Below are 22185 nucleotides of genomic sequence, written 5' to 3'. Positions count from 1 at the left end.
ATGTTCAGACAAAGCATCAGTGCTCTTGAGTCTTATGTGTAATGGAATGGAACTGAGGGTCATAAGGGCTAGCCTACCGGTCTATTTTTTTAAACCTTTATTTAAGTAGGCAAGTCAGTGAAGCTGGTCCAATTGTGTGCCGTCCTATGGGACTCCCCAACATGGCCAGTTGTGATACAGCTTAGAATCAAACCAGGGTCTGTTATGACACCTCTTGCACTATGATGCAGTGCCTTAGACTGTTGCACCACTTAGGAGCCCATCTTTGTACATTCTTGATTGTTTTTTATTAATACATCTGATATTTGATAGTACAATTATACTCCTTGTACTATTTGGGCTTTATAATAATGGTTGGCTATAGGTTCGATACGTTGACAATCCATAGATTGAGGAATACCAAGGAGTGTCTCTGGACAGTGTTTTATTAACAGGGCAGGGAAGAATGAAATTGAAAAAAAAGACGGGTGTCGTCCTTCTTCCTGTATGTGACAATCAAGTGTGATGACGTTATGAAACGCACCTGAACGCTGTACTGCCAAATAGCGACATCCCTTCTCTGTGTTTTTCAGTTTAGTTTTTTAAGGATTTTATTTAGTTCATTCAAATCGGCTGGTAGCGTCAAGTGTTTGGAGAGAAATTACTTATTGTGAGTTGGACGCCTTTACGCGAGTTGCTGGGACTTGTCAGACGTTTTACAGGTAGGATAGGAAATAACTACCACCTTTTGAACACAATTTCTCAAGCAGATGTTGGGGATCGACAAATTGTTATCTCGAGGCGTGAGTTGAAATAATTTGCTCGAATGTTGTGACCGCTGTGTTGGCACTTTGTTTTCATGAACATTGCAATCTCACAGAGGTCGCGAAGCCTACTTGGTTTACAGCTCTGGTTTTACTGTCTGTCATCATACAGCGCCTAATGAAAGTGTTCACACTCCTTGACTATTTCCACAATTTGTTACAGCCTGAATTTAAAATGTATTGAAGTGATACTTTTGTCATTGGCCTACTCACAATACCCCATAATGTCGAAGTGAACATTTATTTTTAAAAACGAAAAACTGGAATGTCTTTTATGGCAAGCCCAAACAAAATAAGGAGTAAAAATGTGCTTAGGTGACAAGTTGCGTGGACACACTGTGTACAATAAGTGTTTAACATGATTGTTTAATGACTACCTCATCTCTGTACCCCACACACTACATTATTGCTAAGGTCCCTCAGTCGAGTAGTGAATTTCAAACAGATTCAACCACAAAGACCAGGGAGGTTTTCCAATGCCTCGCAAAGAAGGGCACCTATTGGAAGATGGGTAAAATATTTGTTAATTTAACATTGAACATCCTTTTTGAGCATGGTGAAGTTATTCATTACACTTTGGATGGTGTATCAAAACCCCCAGTCACTACAAAGATACAGGTGTCCTTCCTAACTCCTTTGTCAGAGAGGAAGGAAACCGCTCAGGGATTTCACATGAGGCTAATGGTGACTTTAAAACAGTTACAGAGTTTAATGGCTGTGATAGGATGGATCAACAACATTAATCTAATTGACAGAGTAAAAAGGAAGCCTGTACAGAATACAAATATTCCAAAACCAGCATCATGTTTGCAACAAGGCACTAGAGTAATACTGCAAAAAAATAGAAAGTGTTGTGGTTGGAGCAAATTCAATGCAAAATATTACTGAGTACTGAGGGTGGACCTGCCTCCTCACCCTACTGGTTCTGCCACACATGCAAGTTATTGCCTGCCAAGGAGTTTCGCCACTGCATTACCAAATGGCTGCATCTTCCCTTCCATCGTCTACTTGATGCTTGCTTGATAAATTACATCTCTAATCCACTAGTTTAATTTAAATCCAAGGTTGCTTTTTTTTTTAACTGACTCGCTCAAGGAAAAGTCTCATTCAAACTATCCAGTCATGGTCATCAGATCAGCGTGAATTCAGAGAAAGATGTTTAGTGATTGTAGTTTGTTGAAATGGTTTTCCACACTGTGTAACCGACACATGACACCGGATCCACACGCATTAACAGCAATGAGCATAATATCGAGTCAACAATTGTATTGGTAGTGATTCAATTACCTGCTTTGCGTGTGTGTGTGTGTGTGTGTGTATAAACAATACAAAAAGTTGTCTGTAATCGTCAGCAGCAGTTCAATGAAGGTTGAAGGCCCATGGTAATTAATCACATTCACTAGGATTATATGCCTCTTGTAGTTTTAAAATGGTTGCACATACTGTGCAATATTGTAAGTGGTAGGCCTCAGCAACACTTGCATGCACTGAAAGCATAGTAAGCTTCCCAGTAGTCAAGTAACAGTAGTTACAATATGTAGGTCTATTGTGTGCATCTTTGAGAAGCACAATATTTGTTCCAGTTAGGAACATGACATATTTGCCCGTGTGCCAGTGCAGTTGGGGCCTACTGAGCAGTCCCTCTCTGAGTGATTGTTTACCTGCCGTAGGGGCACACCTGTTCTTAAGAAGTGTTTGCTTTTGTTACAGCCTTCTCTATGACATGTACTCAAGTGTTGTTTTTTAAACACTACCTCTATTTCCCTCTGGTCTATTAATAATTCAGGATTTGTGCCCAAGTCTGGTGTATAGGCCTAAGCAATGAAAATAAAAATAAAAAGTGAAGAAAAGATGTGTGATTCAAAAAGGGTGTGTTGTGACTGTCCTTTGGCCAGGAGTTCCAGTAAGTGGAGTAAAAACAGTGAGGCTGCTGTGTTCTTACTTTCTTTTTACCACACCCAATTGTCACAATACTCAGACTGGAATGTAGCCTAGAAGGCAACCTTCGTCCTGCAATTGGCCTCTTAAGGCCTTCTAATGACTAATCTGTATTTTACCCCTCCCTCTCCAAGCAAACGGAAGATTAGAAGGAAGGTAGACCAGGTAGAAGCAAAGGAGAGAAATTCAGCCAGAAAACACCTGTGCTCTGTTCTATGCATCAATGTTTTTTTATGAGGAGATACAATCTGAACTCTCGTTCCTCTCCAATTGCAAAGCACAGTGACAGTGGCCTATATAGAGAGATCTTTGCCAGGGCCTTTGGAGTAAATACCCTGTCAGTTAACAGCCCAGTGTACTCCATTCCTTCTGGTAACCATAGTGCCAGGCCCATAACCTAAGCCAGCCCCATAACCTGGGCTTCCATGGGAAAGTAGTACCTAACTGCTCTCCAGTAAGTATGGGAATATCCTTCCTCTCAGTGCACAGGCCTGTCTCAGCAGCATTGGATATATGATTATGAAATGCCTTTTGGAAACAGGAAGGGGCTAGGTGTCATTTGGGGAGTTTCCCTATAGCGTCTGGTTCCCTGTCACCTGGACTATGTGGGGACAGGGTATGAGTGGTGGTGGCTGAGATAAGGTATAAAGCTCACATGTGCTGAGAACAGCTCCAGTGTGTCAGCCAGACCAGAGGTGACTCAGCCATATTCTGTCAGCAGGTTGTTGTTGGAACCAAACAGGACGTTGCTGTTTTGTCATGAATCTGACACAGGCGCTGAAACTCGGTCTATCCATTGTTTTGTAGCTTCTCTTTGAGCTCAGTGTTGGCTTGAGTAGGTAAAATCAAGTTTGCAGTGAAATTGCAATAAGAGAGGATGAGGGACTTACCTGATAAAATATGTTTGACTGATTTATTGTTATGTAGAAATTGAATCAGTATCTATTTTGTGTTGGTTTCAATGATTTACTTTCCTACTGAATGTCACCATCAGGGTTGGGAAGTGCTTAAAGGCTAACATGTACACAGTTCTGATCAGACCATGTGCGTTTACTGGCTGTAACTCCCCCTTAGTGATATGATTTATCTGCTCTCAAAATGTGTATTTTCAAGTTTCACATAAATATTCATCTAATGACTGGATTACAGTGACTCACATTCTGGAGTATCTGTCTTCATATTTTCCATCTAAACCTCAAGGTGTTTTAAATGTGGGGCTATGTGGGGTTTTACTGTGGCAAATGTGGTTCTGCCTTATATCCTTGGCAACAAAGGGCAATATAAAGTCCTGTATGAGTGGGAGAGGCAGAGGGGGTGGAGCCTCCCATTGATCCAGGTGGAGTTTGTTTCTGCAGGGTGATTTTCCGTGGTCAGTACTCATTAGCTATTGATAACCTGGCTCCCCTTTCAACCAGACCTCTGACTCAGGGTCATTTTGGTGAGGAACATTTTTTGGGGGGGATTTGAAGCACTGTCTGGATCTTGAGTTCCGTTTCCCCCAACATGGATTATGATATGTAAGAGAGAGCAAGTCGTTTTAGCGTAGAGGAGTCCACAGGTGTGTTGCTAAGCTGATCTCCCAAAGGGGAATGGAAGTGAGATTCAGAGAAGTGGTGAGTATAAAGGACACCTCTTTAATGGTATTTTATGAAAGGCAGAAAAGTACCTAAGGATTTTGTTGCTACATTGAGAAAGTGTGGTTTAAGATTGTGTTATATTATTTTTTTCACTTAACCAGGTAGGCCAGTTGAGAACAAGTTCTCATTTCCAACTGCGACCTGGCCAAGATAAAGCAAAGCAGTTCGACACAAACAACACAGAGTTGGACTTTATCCTGCTAACTGTTCCAAATGTCCGAACTTAATTTGGTAAAAGGGCTTTTATGTACTCTGTGCCATCGTCTTGGAACACCTTACAAAATACTTTTCAACTGGAAGAACTTGTCCCGATTGTTTTTAAATCACTGATGAAGGATTTTGAGGCTGATTCCCTGACCTGTCAATGTTTTTATACTCTTGTGAATTCAATGGTTTTTACTAAGTTACTTGTAGTTTTTCCCGTCTGTCTGTCTAATTTTTTTGTAATGACTTGGTGCTGCCTATCTTGGCCAGAGCGCTCTTGAAAAAGAGATTTTAATCTCAATGAGCCCTTCCTGGTTAAATAAATAAAATAAAAACAATCATACAGTCAAAAATACAGTATATGCAAATAAGAGAGGTAATACATAGGCCATAGTGGCGAAGTAATTACAATATAGCAATTAAACACTGGAATGGTAGATGTGCAGAATATGTGTGTGTATATTATATATAACTGTGCAAGTAGAGCTACTGGGGTGCAAAGGAGCAAGATAAATAAATACAGTATGGGGATGAGGTAGTTGGATGGGCTATTTACAGATGGGCTATGTACAGGTGCAGTGATATATGGTGCTTAAAGCTAGTGAGGGAGATATGTGTCTCCAGCTTCAGTGAAGTTCGTTCCAGTCATTGGCAGCAGAGAACTGTAAGGAAAGGCGACCAAAAGAGGAATTGGCTTTGGGGGTGACTCGTGAGATATACCTGCTGGAGAGCATGCTACAGGATGAGGGGCTTTACCTAGCAGAGACTTGTAGATGACCTGGAGCCAGTGGGTTTGGCGACGAGTATGAAGCGAGGGCCTGCCAACGAGAGCGTACAGGTCGCAGTGGTGGGTAGTGTATGGGGCTTTGGTGACAAAACGGATGGAACTGTGATAGACTGCATCCAATTTGTTGAGTAGGGTGTTGGAGGATATTTTGTAAATGACATCGTCGATGATCGGTAGGATGGTCAGTTTTACGAGGGTATGTTTGGCAGCATGAGTGAAGGATGCTTTGTTGCGAAATAGGAAGCTGATTCTTGATTTAATTTTAGATTGGAGATGCTTAATGTGAGTCTGGAAGGAGCGTTTATAGTCTAACCAGACACCTAGATATTTGGGGGGACACCTAGGTATTTGGGGGGAGTATACATAAATACTGTAGTAATTACAGCCTCAATCTAAAAGGGATTAAATGCTTTTCCTTATCAATCTACACACAATACCCCATAGTGGCAAAGCGAAAACCGATTTTATTTTTTTTGCAAATGTATTAAAAATGGACATACCTTATTTACATAAGTATTCAGACCCTTTGCTGGAAGACTCAATTGAGCGAAGGTGCATCCTGTTTCCATTGGTCATCCTTGATGTTTCTACAACTTGATTAGAGTCCACCTGGGGTAAATTCAATTGATTGGATATGATTTGGAAAGGCACACGCACTTGTCTATATAAGGTCCCACAGTTGAGCAAAAACCAAGCCAAGAGGTCGAAGGAATTGTCCGTAGAGCTCTGAGACAGGATTGTGTCGAGGCACAGATCTGGGGAAGTGTACCAAATAAAATGTCTGCAGCATTGAAGGTCCCCAAGAACACAGTGGCCTCCATCATTCTTAAATGGAAGAAGTTTGGAGCCATCAAGACTCTACCTAGAGCTGGCCAAACTGAGCAATTGGGGGAGAAGGGCCTTGGTCAGGGAAGTGACCAAGAACCCAATGGTCACTCTGAAAGAGCTCTAGAGTTCCTCTGTGGAGATGGGAGAACCTTCCAGAAAGACAACCATTTCTGCAGCACTCTACCAATCAGGCCTTTATGGTAGAGTGGCCAGACGGAAGCCACTCTTCAGTAAAAGGCACATGACAGCCCGCTTGGAGTTTTCCAAAAGGCTGCTAAAGGACTCTCACCATGAGAAACAAAATTCTCAGTTTTGGTGAAACGAAGATTGAACTCTTTGGCCTGAATGCCAACATGTCTGGAGGAAACCTGGCACCATCCCTACGGTGAGGCTTGGTGGTGGTGGCATTGTGCTGTAGGGATGTTTTTCAGCGGCAGGGACTGGGAGACTAGTCAGGATCGAGAAAAAGATTACCGGAGCAAAATACAGAGATCCTTGATGAAAACAAGCTCCAGAGTGCTCAGGACCTCAGACTGGGTCTAAGATTCACCTTCCAACAGGACAATGACCCTAACTACACAGCCAAGACAACGCAAGAGTGGTTTTGGACAAGTATCTGAATGTCCGTGAGTGGCCCAGAAAGAGCCAGGACTTCAACCTGATCGAAAATCTCTAGAGAGACCTGAAAATAGCTATGCGACGACGCTCCCCCATGCAACCTGACAGAGGTTTAGAGGATCTGCAGAGAAGAATGGGAGAAACTCCCCAAATACAGGTGTGCCAAGTTTGTAGCATCATACCCAAGGAGAATCTAGACTGTAATCGCTGCCAAACGTGCTTCAACAAAGTACTGAGTAAAGGGTCTAAATACTAAACTGTTTTATGACCTTTGACACACGAGTGCATAATGTATTCATTACATAATGCTGCATTAGCCTCGTTAAGTGGTGCATATAACCTTGTTGATGGTGGGAATGGCATTATTGAACGTCAATTTTCTTAACTGTTTTTATAATTACATTTGTTCATTATGTTCAGTTACACCCTCAGCACAAACTGCTTAATACTATTTCAGAAATATACTTTTCATTCTTCAAACATACTTTTACACAATGTTGTATGCATCATAAATTGTGAATCCCCAACAATCCTCTAAAAAGAGCCATGCGGCAGTATTAAGTATTCATAACTTGCAACACTACAACACATAAACACTTGATTTAAAAAAAAAAACGAATAATTTTACTAATCAAAATGTCTGACTACTACTTTAAGTTAAGGTGTAAAACATAATATAATCAAGTAAAACTTTATTTAAAAAATGTTAGATTGACTTATTAAATAGTCAACTTGTGCTCATCCAAAGTTGAGTTTTTACAACACATACAGTAGTTATATTTACTGAATAACCTAGTTTGTTTAAAGTACTCAAACATGAATTGCTAAGAACATCTGAGTAAAGTACCACTTATGATTGAGTTCTACAAGCAGTTGAAGATGTTTTGAGTAACTACTACTCAATTGTTTTATTGACTTAGGCAAAAAAAAAAGTGTGTAGATTTCTTGACTGCATTTAACCTACTCATGTTATTTCTGACAAGTTTCACAAGCCAAGATTGTTGATTGGCAGAATCCTAATCAAAATGTACATGCTCAATAATGCTTTTATATGTGCTTAGAAATCTCCACTTGTTCACTACCCTTTGACGATGTCGTCATATCCTTTTCATACTCAGAACTATACGCGCTTTTTCTTTAAGTCTGAAAGGGATAGGGGTACTAATAAAACAAACCTAAAGACCTAGTCATGATTCCTGCATTTGACAGTAGCTAGGTTTTCATCTAATTGGTGACAGTTGAATGTGAATAATCAGAAATAAAACAAATGTGCCTTTTCTGATCAGAGATGTTCAATCCAAATGACTTGTTACAGATAAATTTGTGTGATGATGTAGTGCGCATAAAAATTAGGTTGTATTCCCATGTACCGAAATTACACACATTAAATGGGTTTCCATCGCAAATGGTTTTGTCACTAAAAATGTGTTTATATAGCGAGTATTCCCACTCTGTCACTAAAAATGTGTTTATATAGCAAATGTTCCCACTCTGGTATTGGCATGCCTGCTTTAGCCAACAGCTCGCAAATACAGTGCGTGTATAGCCTACATATGAGATTATTATGGAGAAATTAGAGTATTTTAATTTGTCAAACTGCAGCCAAGCATCATGTCACCATAATAAGACCCTCTATTTATTGGAAAGGAACATTGAACTCGTCACCGTGCACTTTCACCACCCTGTTAAGTTCAACTTATTTCATCTGTAGCCTAATAAACTGCATCCTTTCCCGTGTTGTAGTGGGAGGACCACACAACTTATCGCGTGACTCCAAGTTTACGTTGATATGCTGGTTACCCAGCCAACATTTCCATTTGGTGCCCATATGAGTTAACGAAGGGCTGTTCCATGGGCCCCACTAGGGAAACCCAACAGGAACACACAAAATGTTGTCCTCCGTATCCATGTTGGGCTCTCTGGGTTCACGTTGGGTTTATTGAAGGACCTCAGTGGGCAAATGTGTTTACTCCACGTGTGCCCCAGGTTCTTTAGCCCAAGTGGGTTAAAGGGTTAACACTTGGGCCCCCCCATGTTGTGTATCCACATTGGTCCCACATGTGGTTGCCATGTTGGGCTTTATGTGGGTTCATGTTGGGCTTCATAAGTTATGAAGCCCAACATGGCAACTGCATGGGGCAACATGGATACTGAGGATAACTTTGTGGGCCCCTTGTGGTTATACAACATTGGGCCCAAGTGTTAACCCTTCTTTAACCCACCTGGGCTAAAACCCACATGGCCCCCAGGTTATCGTACTTACCTGTACGTGTGTAGTAGAGGTCGACTGATTATGATTTTTCAACACTGATACTGATACCGATACCGATTTTATTGGAGGACTAAAAAATGTGTAATAATGACAACAATACTGAGTGAACACTTATTTTAACTAAATACACTGCTCAAAAAAATAAAGGGAACACTAAAATAACACATCCTAGATCTGAATGAAATATTCTTAAGTACTTTTTTCTTTACATAGTTGACTGTTCTGACAACAAAATCACAAATTATCAATGGAAATAAAATGTATCAACCCATGGAGGTCTGGATTTGGTGTCACACTCAAAATTAAAGTGAAAAACCACACTACAGGCTGATCCAACTTTGATGTAATGTCCTTAAAACAAGTCAAAATGAGGCTCAGTAGTGTGTGTGTGTGGCCTCCGCGTGCCTGTATGACCTCCCTACAACACCTGGGAATGCTGGTCTCCTGAGGGATCTCCTCCCAGACCTGGACTAAAGCATCCGCCAACTTCTGAACAGTCTGTGGTGCAACGTGGTGTTGGTGGATGGAGCGAGACATGATGTCCCAGATGTGCTCAATTTGATTCAGGTCTGGGGAACAGGCGGGCCAGTCCATAGCATCAATGCCTTCCTCTTGCAGGAACTGCTGACACACTCCAGCCACATGAGGTCTAGCATTGTCTTGCATTAGGAGGAACCCAGGGCAACCGCACCAGCATATGGTCTCACAAGGGGTCTGAGGATCTCATCTCGGTACCTAATGGCAGTCAGGCTACCTGGCGAGCACATGGAGGGCTGTGCGCCCCCCCAAAGAAATGCCACCCCACACCATGACTGACCCACCGCCAAACCGGTCATGCTGGAGGATGTTGCAGGCAGCAGAACGTTCTTCACGGCGTCTCCAGACTCTGTCACGTCTGTCACATGTGCTCAGTGTGAACCTGCTTTCATCTGTGAAGAGCACAGGGTGCCAGTGGCAAATTTGCCAATCTTGGTGTTCTCTGGCAAATGCCAAACGTCCTGCACGGTGTTGGGCTGTAAGCACAACCCCCACCTGTGGACTTCGGACCCTCATACCACCCTCATGGAGTCTGTTTCTGACCGTTTGAGCAGACACAAGCACAATTGTGGCCTGCTGGAGGTCATTTTGCAAGGCTCTGGCAGTGTTCCTCCTTGCACAAAGGCGGAGGTAGCGGTCCTGCTGCTGGGTTGTTGCCCTCCTACGGCCTCCTCCACATCTCCTGATGTACTGGCCTGTCTCGGTAGCGCCTCCATGCTCTGGACACTACGCTGACAGACACAGCAAACCTTCTTGCCACAGCTCGCATTGATGTGCCATCCTGGATGAGCTGCACTACCTGAGCCACTTGTGTGGATTGTAGACTCCGTCTCATGCTACCACTAGAGTGAAAGCACCGCCAGCATTCAAAAGTGACCAAAACATCAGCCAGGAAGCATAGGAACTGAGAAGTGGTCTGTGGTCACCACCTGCAGAACCACTCCTTTATTGGGGGTGTCTTGCTAATTGCCTATAATTTCCACCTGTTGTCTATTCCATTTGCACAACATCATGTGAAATTTATTGTGTTGCTTCCTAAGTGGACAGTTTGATTTCACAGAAGTGTGATTGACTTGGAGTTACATTGTGTTTAAGTGTTCCCTTTTATTTTTTTGAGCAGTGTATAGTACATCAACAAAATCAATTTAGCCTCAAATAAATAATGAAACATGTTCAATTTGGTTTAAATAATGCAAAAACAAAGTGTTGGAGAAGAACGTAAAAGTGCAATATGTACTATGTAAGAAAGCTAACGTTTCAGTTCCTTGCTCAGAACATGACAACATATGAAAGCTGGTGGTTCCTTTTAACATGAGTCTTCAAAATTCCCAGGTAAGAAGTTTTAGGTTGTAGCTATTATGGGACTATTTCTCTATACCATTTGTATTTCATATACCTTTGACTATTGGATGTTCTTATTTATTTTATTTTTATTTCACTTTTATTTAACCAGGTAGGCAAGTTGAGAACAAGTTCTCATTTACAATTGCGACCTGGCCAAGAAAGCAAAGCAGTTCGACACATACAACAACACAGAGTTACACATGGAGTAAAACAAACATACAGTCTATAGTACAGTAGAAACAAGTCTATATATGATGTGAGCAAATGAGGTGAGATAAGGGAGGTAAAGGCAAAAAAAATGTTGGCAAAGTAAATTCAATATAGCAAGTAAAACACTGGAATGGTAGATTTGCAGTGGAATGTGCAAAGTATAAATAAAAAGAATGGGGTGCAAAGGAGAAAAATAAAATAAATACAGTAGGGAAAGAGGTAGTTGTTTGGGCTAAATTATAGGTGGGCTACGTACAGGTGCAGTAATCTGTGAGCTGCTCTGACAGCTGGTACTTAAAGTTAGTGAGGGAGATAAGTGTTTCCAGTTTCAGAGATGTTTGTAGTTCGTTCCAGTCATTGGCAGCAGAGAACTGGAAAGAGGTGGCCAAAGAAATAATTGGTTTTGGAGGTGACCAGAGAGATATACCTGCTGGAGCACGTGCTACAGGTGGGTGATGCAATGGTGACCAGCGAGCTGAGATAAAGGGGGACTTTACCTAGCAGGGTCTTGTAGATGACATGGAGCCAGTGGGTTTGGCGATGAGTATGAAGCGAGGGCCAGCCAATGAGAGTGTACAGGTCACAATGGTGGCTACTTTGTAAATGACATAGCCGAAGTCGAGGATTGGTAGGATGGTCAGTTTTACAAGGGTATGTTTGGCAGCATGAGTGAAGGATGCTTTGTTGCGAAATAGGAAGCCAATTCTAGATTTAACTTTGGATTGGAGATGTTGGGTCTGGAAGGAGAGTTTACAGTCTAACCAGACACCTAGGTATTTGTAGTTGTCCACATATTCTAAGTTAGAGCCATCCAGAGTAGTGATGTTGGACAGGCAAGCAGGTGCAGGCAGCGATCGTTTGAAGAGCATGAATTTAGTTTTACTTGTATTTAAGAGCAGTTGGAGGCCACGGAAGGAGAATTGTATGGCATTGAAGCTTGCCTGGAGGGTTGTTAACAGTGTCGTCAGAATGGTGTCGTCTGCGTAGAGGTGGATCAGAGACTCACCAGCAGCAAGAGCAACATCATTGATGTATACAGAAAAGAGAGTCGGTCCAATAATTGAAGCCTGTGGTACCCCCATAGAGACTGTCAGAGGTCCGGACAACAGGCCCTCCGATTTGACACACTGAACTCTATCAGAGAAGTAGTTGGTGAACCAGGCGAGGCAAAAATTTCAGAAACGAAGGCTGTCGAGTCTGCCGATGAGGATGCGGTGATTGACAGAGTTGAGAGCCTTGGCCAGGTCAATGAATACGGCTGCACAGTATTGTTTCTTATCGATGGCGGTTAAGATATCGTTTAGGACCTTGTTGAGCGTGGCTGAGGTGCACCCATGACCAGCTCTGAAACCAGATTGCATAGCAGGGAAGGTATGGTGGGATTCGAAATGTTCGGAAATCTGTTTGTTGACTTGGCTTTCGAAGACCTCAAAGGCAGGGTAGGATAGATGGGTCTGTAGCAGTTTGGGTCAAGAGTACCCCCCCCCCCCTTAAAGAGGGGGATGACCGCAGCTGCTTTCCAATCTTTGGGAATCTCAGATGACACAAAAGAGGTTGAACAGGCTAGTAATAGGGGTTGCAACAATTTTGGCAGATCATTTTAGGAAGAAAGGGTCCAGATTGTCTAGCCCGGCTGATTTTGTAGGGGTCCAGATTTTGCAGATCTTTCAGAACATCAGCTGACTGGATTTGGGAAAAGGAGAAATGGGGTAGGCTTGGGCGAGTTGCTGTGAGGGGTGCAGTGCTGTTGACCGGGGTAGGGGTAGCCAGGTGGAAAGCATGGCCAGCTGTAGAAAAATGCTTATTGAAATTCTCAATTATAGTGGATTTATCGGTGGTGACAGAGTTTCCTATCCTCAGTGCAGTGGGTAGCTGGGAGGTGTTCTTATTCTCCATGGACTTTACAATGTCCCAGAACTTTTTTGATTTTGTTGCAGGAAGCAAATTTCTGCTTGAAAAAGCTAGCCTTGGCTTTTCTAACTGCCTGTGTATAATGGTTTCTAGCTTCCCTGAAAAGTTGCATATCACGGGGGCTGTTCTCCATAGGATGTTTTTGTGTTGGTTAAGGGCAGTCAGGTCTGGGGTGAACAAAGGGCTATATCTGTTCCTGGTTCTAAATTTCTTGAAAGGGGCATGCTTATTTAAGATGGTGATGAAGGCATTTCAAAAAAATAACCAGGCATCCTCTACTGATGGGATGAGGTCAATGTCCTTCCAGGATACACCGGCCAAGTCGATTAGTGATGAGTGGAGGTTGTTTGACCGCTGACCCATTACGGATGCAGGCAATGAGGCAGTGATCGCTGAGATCTTGGTTGAAAACAGCAGAGGTGTATTTAGAGGGCAAGTTGGTTAGGATGATATCTATGAGGGTGCCCGTGTTTACGGCTTTGGGGTGGTACCTGGTAGGTTCATTGATCATTTGTGTGAGATTGAGGGCATCCAGCTTAGATTGTAGGATGGCTGGGGTGTTAAGCATGTTCCAGTTTAGGTCGCCTAGCAGCACGAGCTCTGAAGATAGATGGGGGGCAATCAGTTCACATATGGTGTCCAGAGCACAGCTGGGGGCGGAGGGTGGTCTATAGCAGGTGGCAACGGTGAGAGACTTGTTTTTAGTGAGGTGGATTTTTTTTAAAGTAGAAGTTCAAATTGTTTGGGTACAGACCTGGATAGCCTGCAGTGTTCTGTTCTACTATCTCTGATGTAGATTGCAACACCGCCCCTTTTGGCCATTCTATCTTGTCTGAAAATATTGTAGTTCGGAATGGAGATTTCAGAATTTTTTGGTGGTCTTCCTAAGCTAGGATTCAGACATGGCTAGAACATCCGGGTTTGCAGAATGTGCTAAAGCAGTGAATAAAACAAACTTAGGGAGGAGGCTTCTAATGTTAACATGCATGAAACCAAGGCTATTACGGTTACAGAAGTAATCAAAAGAGCGCCTCAGGAATAGGAGTGGAGCTAGGCACTGCAGGGCCTGGATTCACCTCTATATCACCAGAGGAGGAGTAGGATAAGGGTACGGCTAAAAGCTATGAGAATTGTTTGTTTAGAACGTCCGGAACAGAGAGTAAAAGGAGGTTTCTGGGGGCGATTAAAATAGCTTCAAGGTATAATGTACAGACAGGTATGGTAGGATGTGAATACAATGGAGGTAAACCTAGGTATTGAGTGATGAGAGAGATATTGTCTCTAGAAACATAATTGAAACCTGGTGATGTCATCGCATGTGTGGGTGGTGGAACTAAAAGTTTGGATAAGGTATAATGAGCAGGGCTAGAGGCTCTACAGTGAAATAAGCCAATAAACACTAAGCAGAACAACAATGGACAAGGCATATTGACATTAAGGAGAGGCATGCTTAGTCGAGTGATCATAAGGGTCCAGTTCGTAGTGAGGTTGGTTGGGGTCACGGCGATTCAGACAGCTAGCCAGGCCATCGGTATCAAGCTAGCATAGGACGGTGTTTTGTTTAGCCATTTCTGTTAGTAGATTAGTGGGGTTCCGTGTGGTAGAGGGGATCAATCCAATTGGCAAAATAGATATAGTTATAGTGACCCAAGAATAATTGTCAGAAAATGTTCAGATAGCAGCCGATAAGACAGCTAACGATTAGTGGGCCGCAGATGGCCGTTCAGGTAACGTCGTGACGGAGGAGCCAGTTGGAAAACTCCCTCATGAAGATAACGTTGGTAGTAACGTCGGTAGTACACTTAACCATTTGAGGGCTGTAATTTACATACAGTAACTTTCATACATAAATATATCATTTGAAAGACTAATCTCAATATTTTTGACCAATCAATTCAAGATCATCAAATCAAATTTATTTATATAGCCCTTCGTACATCAGCTGATATCTCAAAGTGCTGTACAGAAACCCAGCCTAAAACCCCAAACAGCAAGCAATGCAGGTGTAGAAGCACGGTGGCTAGGAAAAACTCCCTAGAAAGGCCAAAACCTAGGAAGAAACCTAGAGAGGAACCAGGCTATGTGGGGTGGCCAGTCCTCTTCTGGCTGTGCCGGGTGGAGATTATAACAGAACATGGTCAAGATGTTCATAAATGACCTGCATGGTCGAATAATAATAATAAGGCAGAACAGTTGAAACTGGAGCAGCAGCACAGTCAGGTGGACTGGGGACAGCAAGGAGTCATCATGTCAGGTATTCCTGGGGCATGGTCCTAGGGCTCAGGTCCTCCGAGAGAGAGAAGGAGAGAATTAGAGAACGCACACTTAGATTCACACAGGACACCGAATAGGACAGGAGAAGTACTCCAGATATAACAAACTGACCCTAGCCCCCCGACACATAAACTACTGCAGCATAAATACTGGAGGCTGAGACAGGAGGGGTCAGGAGACACTGTGGCCCCATCCGAGGACACCCCCGGACAGGGCCAAACAGGAAGGATATAAACCCACCCACTTTGCCAAAGCACAGCCCCCACACCACTAGAGGGATATCTTCAACCACCAACCTACCATCCTACCATCCGCCAACCCAGACAGGATGACCACATCAGTGAATCAACCCACTCAGGTGACGCACCCCCTGATCATGTTATTTGAACTGTTCTGACAAATGGCAGCTGTCATTCTGCTTCATTGTATTTGCCTCGGTAGCTAACGTTAGCTAAGTACATACTTGGACCAAGTAGGCCAACAGCCGATAAATACAGCGAGGGACGTATAATTAGCTACTGTTGTCTTGCCTGGACATAACCCTAACCCCCCCCCCCCCCCCCCCCCCCCCCACTAAAGTACATGGGTTTGTCCATGTCTGCCCCAAAAGGTTCACCCCTCTGGGTACCAGCTAAGATAACCATTAAGAGACCTTGTCCAGTTGAAACCCATGAAGTCTATATTTGCACATAAAAGCGTTTCCACCGCAATTTCTCGCTTAATACATTTTACAGACACAAACAGATCCCACCTTGTATAGCGTATGTTTGCTCGAACATTTGGAAAGTTTACAGACAAACGTTCTGTTTCCATCAGGCCTGTTAATATTTTTTGTTGCTGACATAAAATGGTTGAATGGAAACCTGATTCCTGTAACCAAAATACAGGTTTTGGGTCTGTTTGAATGGTATCTCTATTTTTTGCAGGTAAATTCATTTAACACTTCCATTGTTAAACAGCCCCCATGGTTGAACAACAGCCTCCTGCCCCCACACCTCCCAATTTGCCAGTTACCCATTGATATGTATACAAGGGGTATACATGCAAGTAAGTGGTACATAAGGGTCTGTTTGAAGGGGGTTCGTATAAACATTGCCTATAAACATTTTACTGGTAATATACCACATCTTCTGTCTGAAATGGATATTAGTGACTGTTTTCAGGAATAGTGTCTCTGACTAGACGCCGCTAGAAAGATAACATAAATGATATTGGCAGTCAGCCCCCTCAACCTTTCAAAGCAGATGAAAGGTGTCTGCCAGAGGATACATGTCAACTATATCCTCTATATTAATTAGTTTTTTATTACAATAATTAACTTGACTGATGATCAAAACTATATTGTGTATTTTATACATAAACCATACTGGAAGTCATTTAATGACCTAATCAATGAAATATCTGAGCAGTCAGTCTCTTGGACCAGGATCTTCTTAAATTGAGTCTTTGTTAGCTGTGAGACTGCTGATATCCAGTCCTTCAGTCTGTTAATTAGACTGATGTTGTAAAAAATTATACCAGGTTAAACCTAACCAACTCTCTGAGAAACAATGCACCTGGCTGGCAGCTATTCCACCTGCTACCATTGGTAAAGTGGGAGGAGCTATACGGGCTCATTGTAATGGCCGAAATTGAGTAAATGGAACGTTGTCCAACCTGGTTTCCATGTGTTTGATAAATTCCATTCCAGCCATTACAATGAGCCTGTCCTCCTATAGCTCCACCCACCAGCCACCACTGGCTAGTGATTTATCGTGGATGCTTATCTGCCTCTGTGGCTACCTGACCCTGTCTGTTTCACCTTGTTGGCCTTTCGTTGACCTGTATGTTGGTCCTGACCCTGTCTGTTTCACCTTGTTGACCTGTATGTTGGTCCTGACCCTGTCTGTTTCACCTTGTTGACCTGTATGTTGGTCCTGACCCTGTCGGTTTCACCTTGTTGACCTGTATGTTGGTCCTGACCCTGTCTGTTTCACCTTGTTGACCTGTATGTTGGTCCTGACCCTGTAGGACAACACTATGGGCTCACTGACCTCCATGCAACAATGCATGTTAGAGCTAATTAAACCTATGTTGAATAGTAGGAAATTCACTCGTTTTTTTTCTTTCTAGTAGGCCGAGTTATATTATTAACGGAGCCGGACAGATGGTCACACATACATAGAATTGCTGAACTGATTGGAAAAGTCGTCTTCTGTTTACATTTCATATGGAAGTAAACTTGGAGTCACGCAGTGATATGCTGTGTGGTCCTCCCACTACAACTTGGGAAACCATGCAGTTTATTCGGCTACAGATAAAATAAATTGATCAACTTCACAGGGTGGGTGGTGAAAGTGCACGGTGTTGAGTATGATGTGCCTTTCCAATAAATATCGAGTCTTATTCTTGTGACATGATGATTGATGCTTGGCTGCCATTTAACAAATAATCTCATGTAGACTAGCCAGCTGTAGGCTAGAGAGCACATGCCAAGACCAGAGTAGGAACATCTGCTATTTAAAGCAAAGTTTGACAAAACTATCCGTAGAGTTGAAAATGTGTGTGCATTTTCTTTGCGGATTTTAGAAAATGTGCATGAAAATCTGTCGCCAATTGGATGGAAACCTAGCTAGTGAAGCAAGTAGATGGACTCAAAAAACATCATCCCATTTGGCATAGCTGAAGAAGAAAGTAAAAAAGATGGTGACAGCCAAAGTGAGCCATCGTGATGGTGTGCATTGCTGTGGTGATTCAGTAAACAAACTGTGCAAATCAACATCCGGTAGAAAACAACGCAATGGCAGACGGCAGAAATTGAAATATTTTAACTCTGGCGGCAAGTCCGTCTACCATGGCAGCTGACGGCATTCACCGTCAGGCTCAACGGCATTTACCATTGTGCTCTCATTGAAAGCAATGACATCCGGTTGCCGTCTACCATGTAAACGCAGTTTATTTACTCAACTACTGTAATGACCTGGATAGATCATAAAGGAACAACTGTCCAGACAGAATATTGAGTTTACGAATTCACGGTTTATTAACCTAACTCCACACAGGCTACTGTTTGGCCGTAGCCCACACCAAATACATGAAGAATACACGTATAAAACAACTGACCATCTCTTGTGAAGACCGGGTGTAAGCAAGAGAACAATGGCTAAACATGGCCTTAAACTTGAGATGCTCCACTCCCTGCCAAACCCCAAAGATGTGAAACGGGGGAAACAGTCTGTGGCAGGGGGCTGCCCCTCTGGGGCCCAGGGGATGAAGGCAGGGACATGGGGGACAAGGATGAGGTAATGGGGAATACAGTTTGGGGCTCAGGGGAGGGAGACTGTGGCCCCTGGGGGTGGGTGCCTGAGGAATATCATTGCCAGAGAGGGGAATAGTGGGGGTCCCTGGGGTTTGGGAAGAAGGGGCCCTCTGTATGGGGCTAACCTCTCCCGGTGCAGTGCCACCTTTCTCCCGGTACACAATCTCCCCTACCCAGACCAAGTCCCCAGCCACAAAGTGCCTTCCCTGTGTGTACACGTCATAGTTCCTCTTCTGCCTTAGACCTGCATTCCCCAGCTGCCCTCTAGTGACGGTGTGGACTGTCTCCAGGCGGTCCTGGAGTCTCCGGGCCCGGGGGAACAGGAGGGCTATCCAGAGGTTGACCAAACGTCATCTCTGCAGGGGTGCGGAGCACTCTACTCAGCATGAGGAGGGCAGACGTGCAGGAGGTGGAGTCTTAGACAGCGGAGCGGCATGCCATGAGGACCATAGGCAGGTGCTTGTCCCAGTCACGCTGGTGTTTGGAAGAGACGATGGCCAGCTGCTGTCCAAGCATTTTGTTGAAACGCTCCACAAGGCTATCACTTTGAGGATGGAGAGGAGTAGTGCTGGTCTTGTGCATACCCAGCCTCTCACACATGGTGGCAAACACACAGGACTCAAAGTTTCTGCCTTGGTTGCTGTGGATGGACTCCGCAGCTCCAAACCTGCTGAACATCCCTGTGTATTTTTGTGACCCCAAAGTGTCCAGTTTTGGCTCTGGCCTCTGGGGAGAGGGGCGCCTGCCAGTAGCCACTGCGGAGGTCTAGTGAGGAGAACCAGGAGGACCCCCTAACCAGGTCCAGCGACTCATCGATACGTGGTATGGGGTATGAGTCCTTCCTGGTTACCTCATTCAGCCGCCTGTAGTCCACACAGAACCTCAGCTTGCCCCCTTCTTCGGAACCATGACGACTGGCGCCGCCCAGGGGCTGTCTGAGGGCTCGATGAAGTCTGCCCGCTGCATCTCCAACACAGCATGGTCTGCCGCCTCCTGGCCTGCCAGCGGGATACGGCGGGGACGCATCTTGATGGGCCGAACATCACCTGTGTCAATCTCATGCTGCACCAGATGAGTCTGATCCACCTCTTCCTCACTCAGTGCAAAGCTATCTCTGAATTCAAACAGCAACTGCCACAACTGTTTCGACAGTTCCTCCCCCATATCTCCCTGACTGCAGACCGTGTCCTCTCATCTGGGGTAGCTGGGCTGGGGGGCTGCGGCCCGGGCTCACAGAGGGCTGCGTCGTGGAGGTAGCTGGGGGAATGTAACACACAGATGTGGGGGCGGGGGGGCAGCCATGAGTCTCTGCTGCTTTAACTGTTGGAGTAAAGAGTTTGTTGGGTTGCGTGAATGTGACATTGGGGGGGGCATGGTGTCTGCCGGCCCTCCCTGGAAGCTCAGTGTGCCCCCATTTTAGGTCTAACTGGCAGCCTGTGCTCCTAAAAAAGTCCAACCCCAGGATACAAAGGCCCTGCACAGCCGCTACCCACACAGGATGACGTACAGACCTGCCCCCTACTGTCAGTCATTATTCCCTTCCCTTTCATGGGTGCAAGCTCACCTGTGACTGTGCGGAACTGCACAGTTGTGGGCTCAAACGGAGTCCAACCTGGCACAATATCTGGCCTCACCAGGGTTACTGTGGACCAAGTGTCCACCAGGGCAGAGCAGGGCTCCCCTCTACAGTGACATAACAAAAACCCCAACTCAGTTGAAGCCCCAGCCCACACTAGCTCCCTCTCCAAGGCTATCTGTTATGACTCCGAAAGAGCCAGCTGGGTCTGTATGCGCAGCTCCGTAGGAGAGAGCGTCTGTATCATTAGCTAGCACCCGTAGAGGCTCTCCAGGCTGCCTGCGTCTATTACTCAGTTCGAAGCGCAGTAGCCCGGGCTGAATACACTGTCCATAGCGCCTTCTCAGTGCTCCAACTAAAGCACCATAATCATGTCTGTCCTCGGGGCTAATCAATATCAAACAGGCCAGAGCATCATCCGTGAGGCACAAAGCCCCCTGCAGTGCCCTTCATTTGACCACCCCCTAAAATGAGCTAAGAGCATGAAACTGAGCATGAAAAGCTTCCCAATCCGCCTTACTGGAGTACCTCGGGTTCTTAACAGATACGGACGCAATCGGGGACTGGGCGCTGCCATGTTTGTTACCATCCTGAGCCATAGATTCCTCGTCCCGCAGCATCACCCTTTTGGTCCACGCGAAGAACAGTCAACGAAGCACTCATGTCCGCTTCAGCCGCCACCCTCAAGCGGCCTCTCCTCGGCCAGATCCTCCGACGTCCATGCACACGCACCTCCTTGGCCATAATCGTCCCCTACCTTCACTTTCGGATTCCCTCGACGCCACATTAGTCAGCTAGCTGAACGAACACAGCTGTCTGTGCGGGTCGCTACAATACTTTAACACTTATTTTTCTTTGCTGCATTGTTGGTTAAGGGCTTTTAAGTAAGCATTTCACTAAGGTCTACACCTGTTTTATTCGGCGCATGTGACAAATACAATTTGATTTGATTCACTATCGTAGGTTGGTGACTGTCCGCAGATTGTATCTAAAGGTGTGTTCAATTGGATGAGGCACGTGAAACGTTGCATATAGAAATGCATTGTGTAGAACAGACAGTTTTCTTCATGACTAGAAGCAGGGCGCAGAAGGAATGTAGTCGGCTATATTATGTTTCTACCTGCAGGTTTCTGTAACGTTGCACAACATTGAACAATGGCCTGGTGTCATATGTCACAGCAAGGCCATAAGTGCAGCCTGCTGAGTCTTTCCCCTGTGGCCCATCCCCATACCTGCCAGACAAGAATGGAATGGGACAGGTAGGAAGGAGCACGTTGCTGTTAACTCGCTCCTCACTGTCTCTTAAACAACACTGGGCTGTGTAAGGACACAAAACAGCTGCTTCTGATGTTATTATCGGACTTCTGTTGAAGTTGCTCCTGTTCATTAATGGAAAAGTGGAGAATGCCTGTTATGTTGGTTTAACATGTTGTAATGGGTTTGATATTTGGTTTTTCAGGAACCGGAGATGGAGGAATTAACGATATTTGAGCAGCATACTATAACACTCGGCAAAGTAAGTGTCTCTTGTTGTTTGGTCGGTCAGTGTTTTGATGTTATACTTTCACCTGAAACTAAACAAATTTTACAGTCACTTGCATCAAGGTACAATGAAAGAAATAGCCTACTGAACCACTTTAGTTAGAATGGACTTGAATACTATCAGTTTCAGTGGCGAACTGCAGGAAATAAGAGTAACAAAGACATGCCCTGCTCCCTGTTACTCTAGGTATAGGTCAGGTGACACACTTCAGTGCTGATGGAATGTGCTCACTCTCTCTCTCCCCTCTTTATCACCCTCCCTCTCTCTTGATGGCAGGATTCCAAGATGGGGTTTGGCTTTGCGATATCAGGAGGCAGAGACCAGCCGAACCCGGACTCAGGGGACACAGCCGTGATAGTTTCAGATGTGGTACGGAACGGACCCGCTATGGGACGGCTGTTGTAA

The 22185-nt window shown here is 44.5% G+C and overlaps 1 protein-coding gene across 27 annotated transcripts in view; it reads left to right on the top strand.

Annotated features, from left to right (window-relative positions):
- Positions 1-475: 475 nt before the first annotated feature.
- The window catches only part of LOC110505853 (tight junction protein ZO-3), a 37854-nt gene continuing 16144 nt past the window's right edge, over positions 476-22185 (top strand). For 15 of the 27 annotated variants that reach the window (XR_016487577.1, XR_016487558.1, XR_016487553.1 and 12 more), the window contains exons 1-3: positions 4049-4354; positions 21697-21753; positions 22057-22181. Coding sequence is in view for 5 of the 27 variants with exons in the window: in XM_090204089.1 (XP_090060215.1) it covers positions 4331-4354; positions 21697-21753; positions 22057-22181 (206 nt within the window). In the remaining 22 variants the exon portion in view is untranslated. Of the gene's footprint in view, positions 702-4048; positions 4355-21457; positions 21559-21696; positions 21754-22056; positions 22182-22185 lie in introns of those variants that run through there. The other 12 variants (XR_016487580.1, XR_016487527.1, XR_016487534.1 and 9 more) reach the window with 4 other exon arrangements.

The sequence above is a fragment of the Oncorhynchus mykiss genome, chromosome 1 (assembly GCF_057628025.1).
Source record: "Oncorhynchus mykiss isolate SJ-2025 chromosome 1, ASM5762802v1, whole genome shotgun sequence".
Taxonomy (NCBI): Eukaryota; Metazoa; Chordata; class Actinopteri; order Salmoniformes; family Salmonidae; genus Oncorhynchus; species Oncorhynchus mykiss.
The sequence above is the reverse complement of the archived record's forward strand: the minus strand, read 5'-3'. Positions and strand labels throughout refer to the sequence as shown.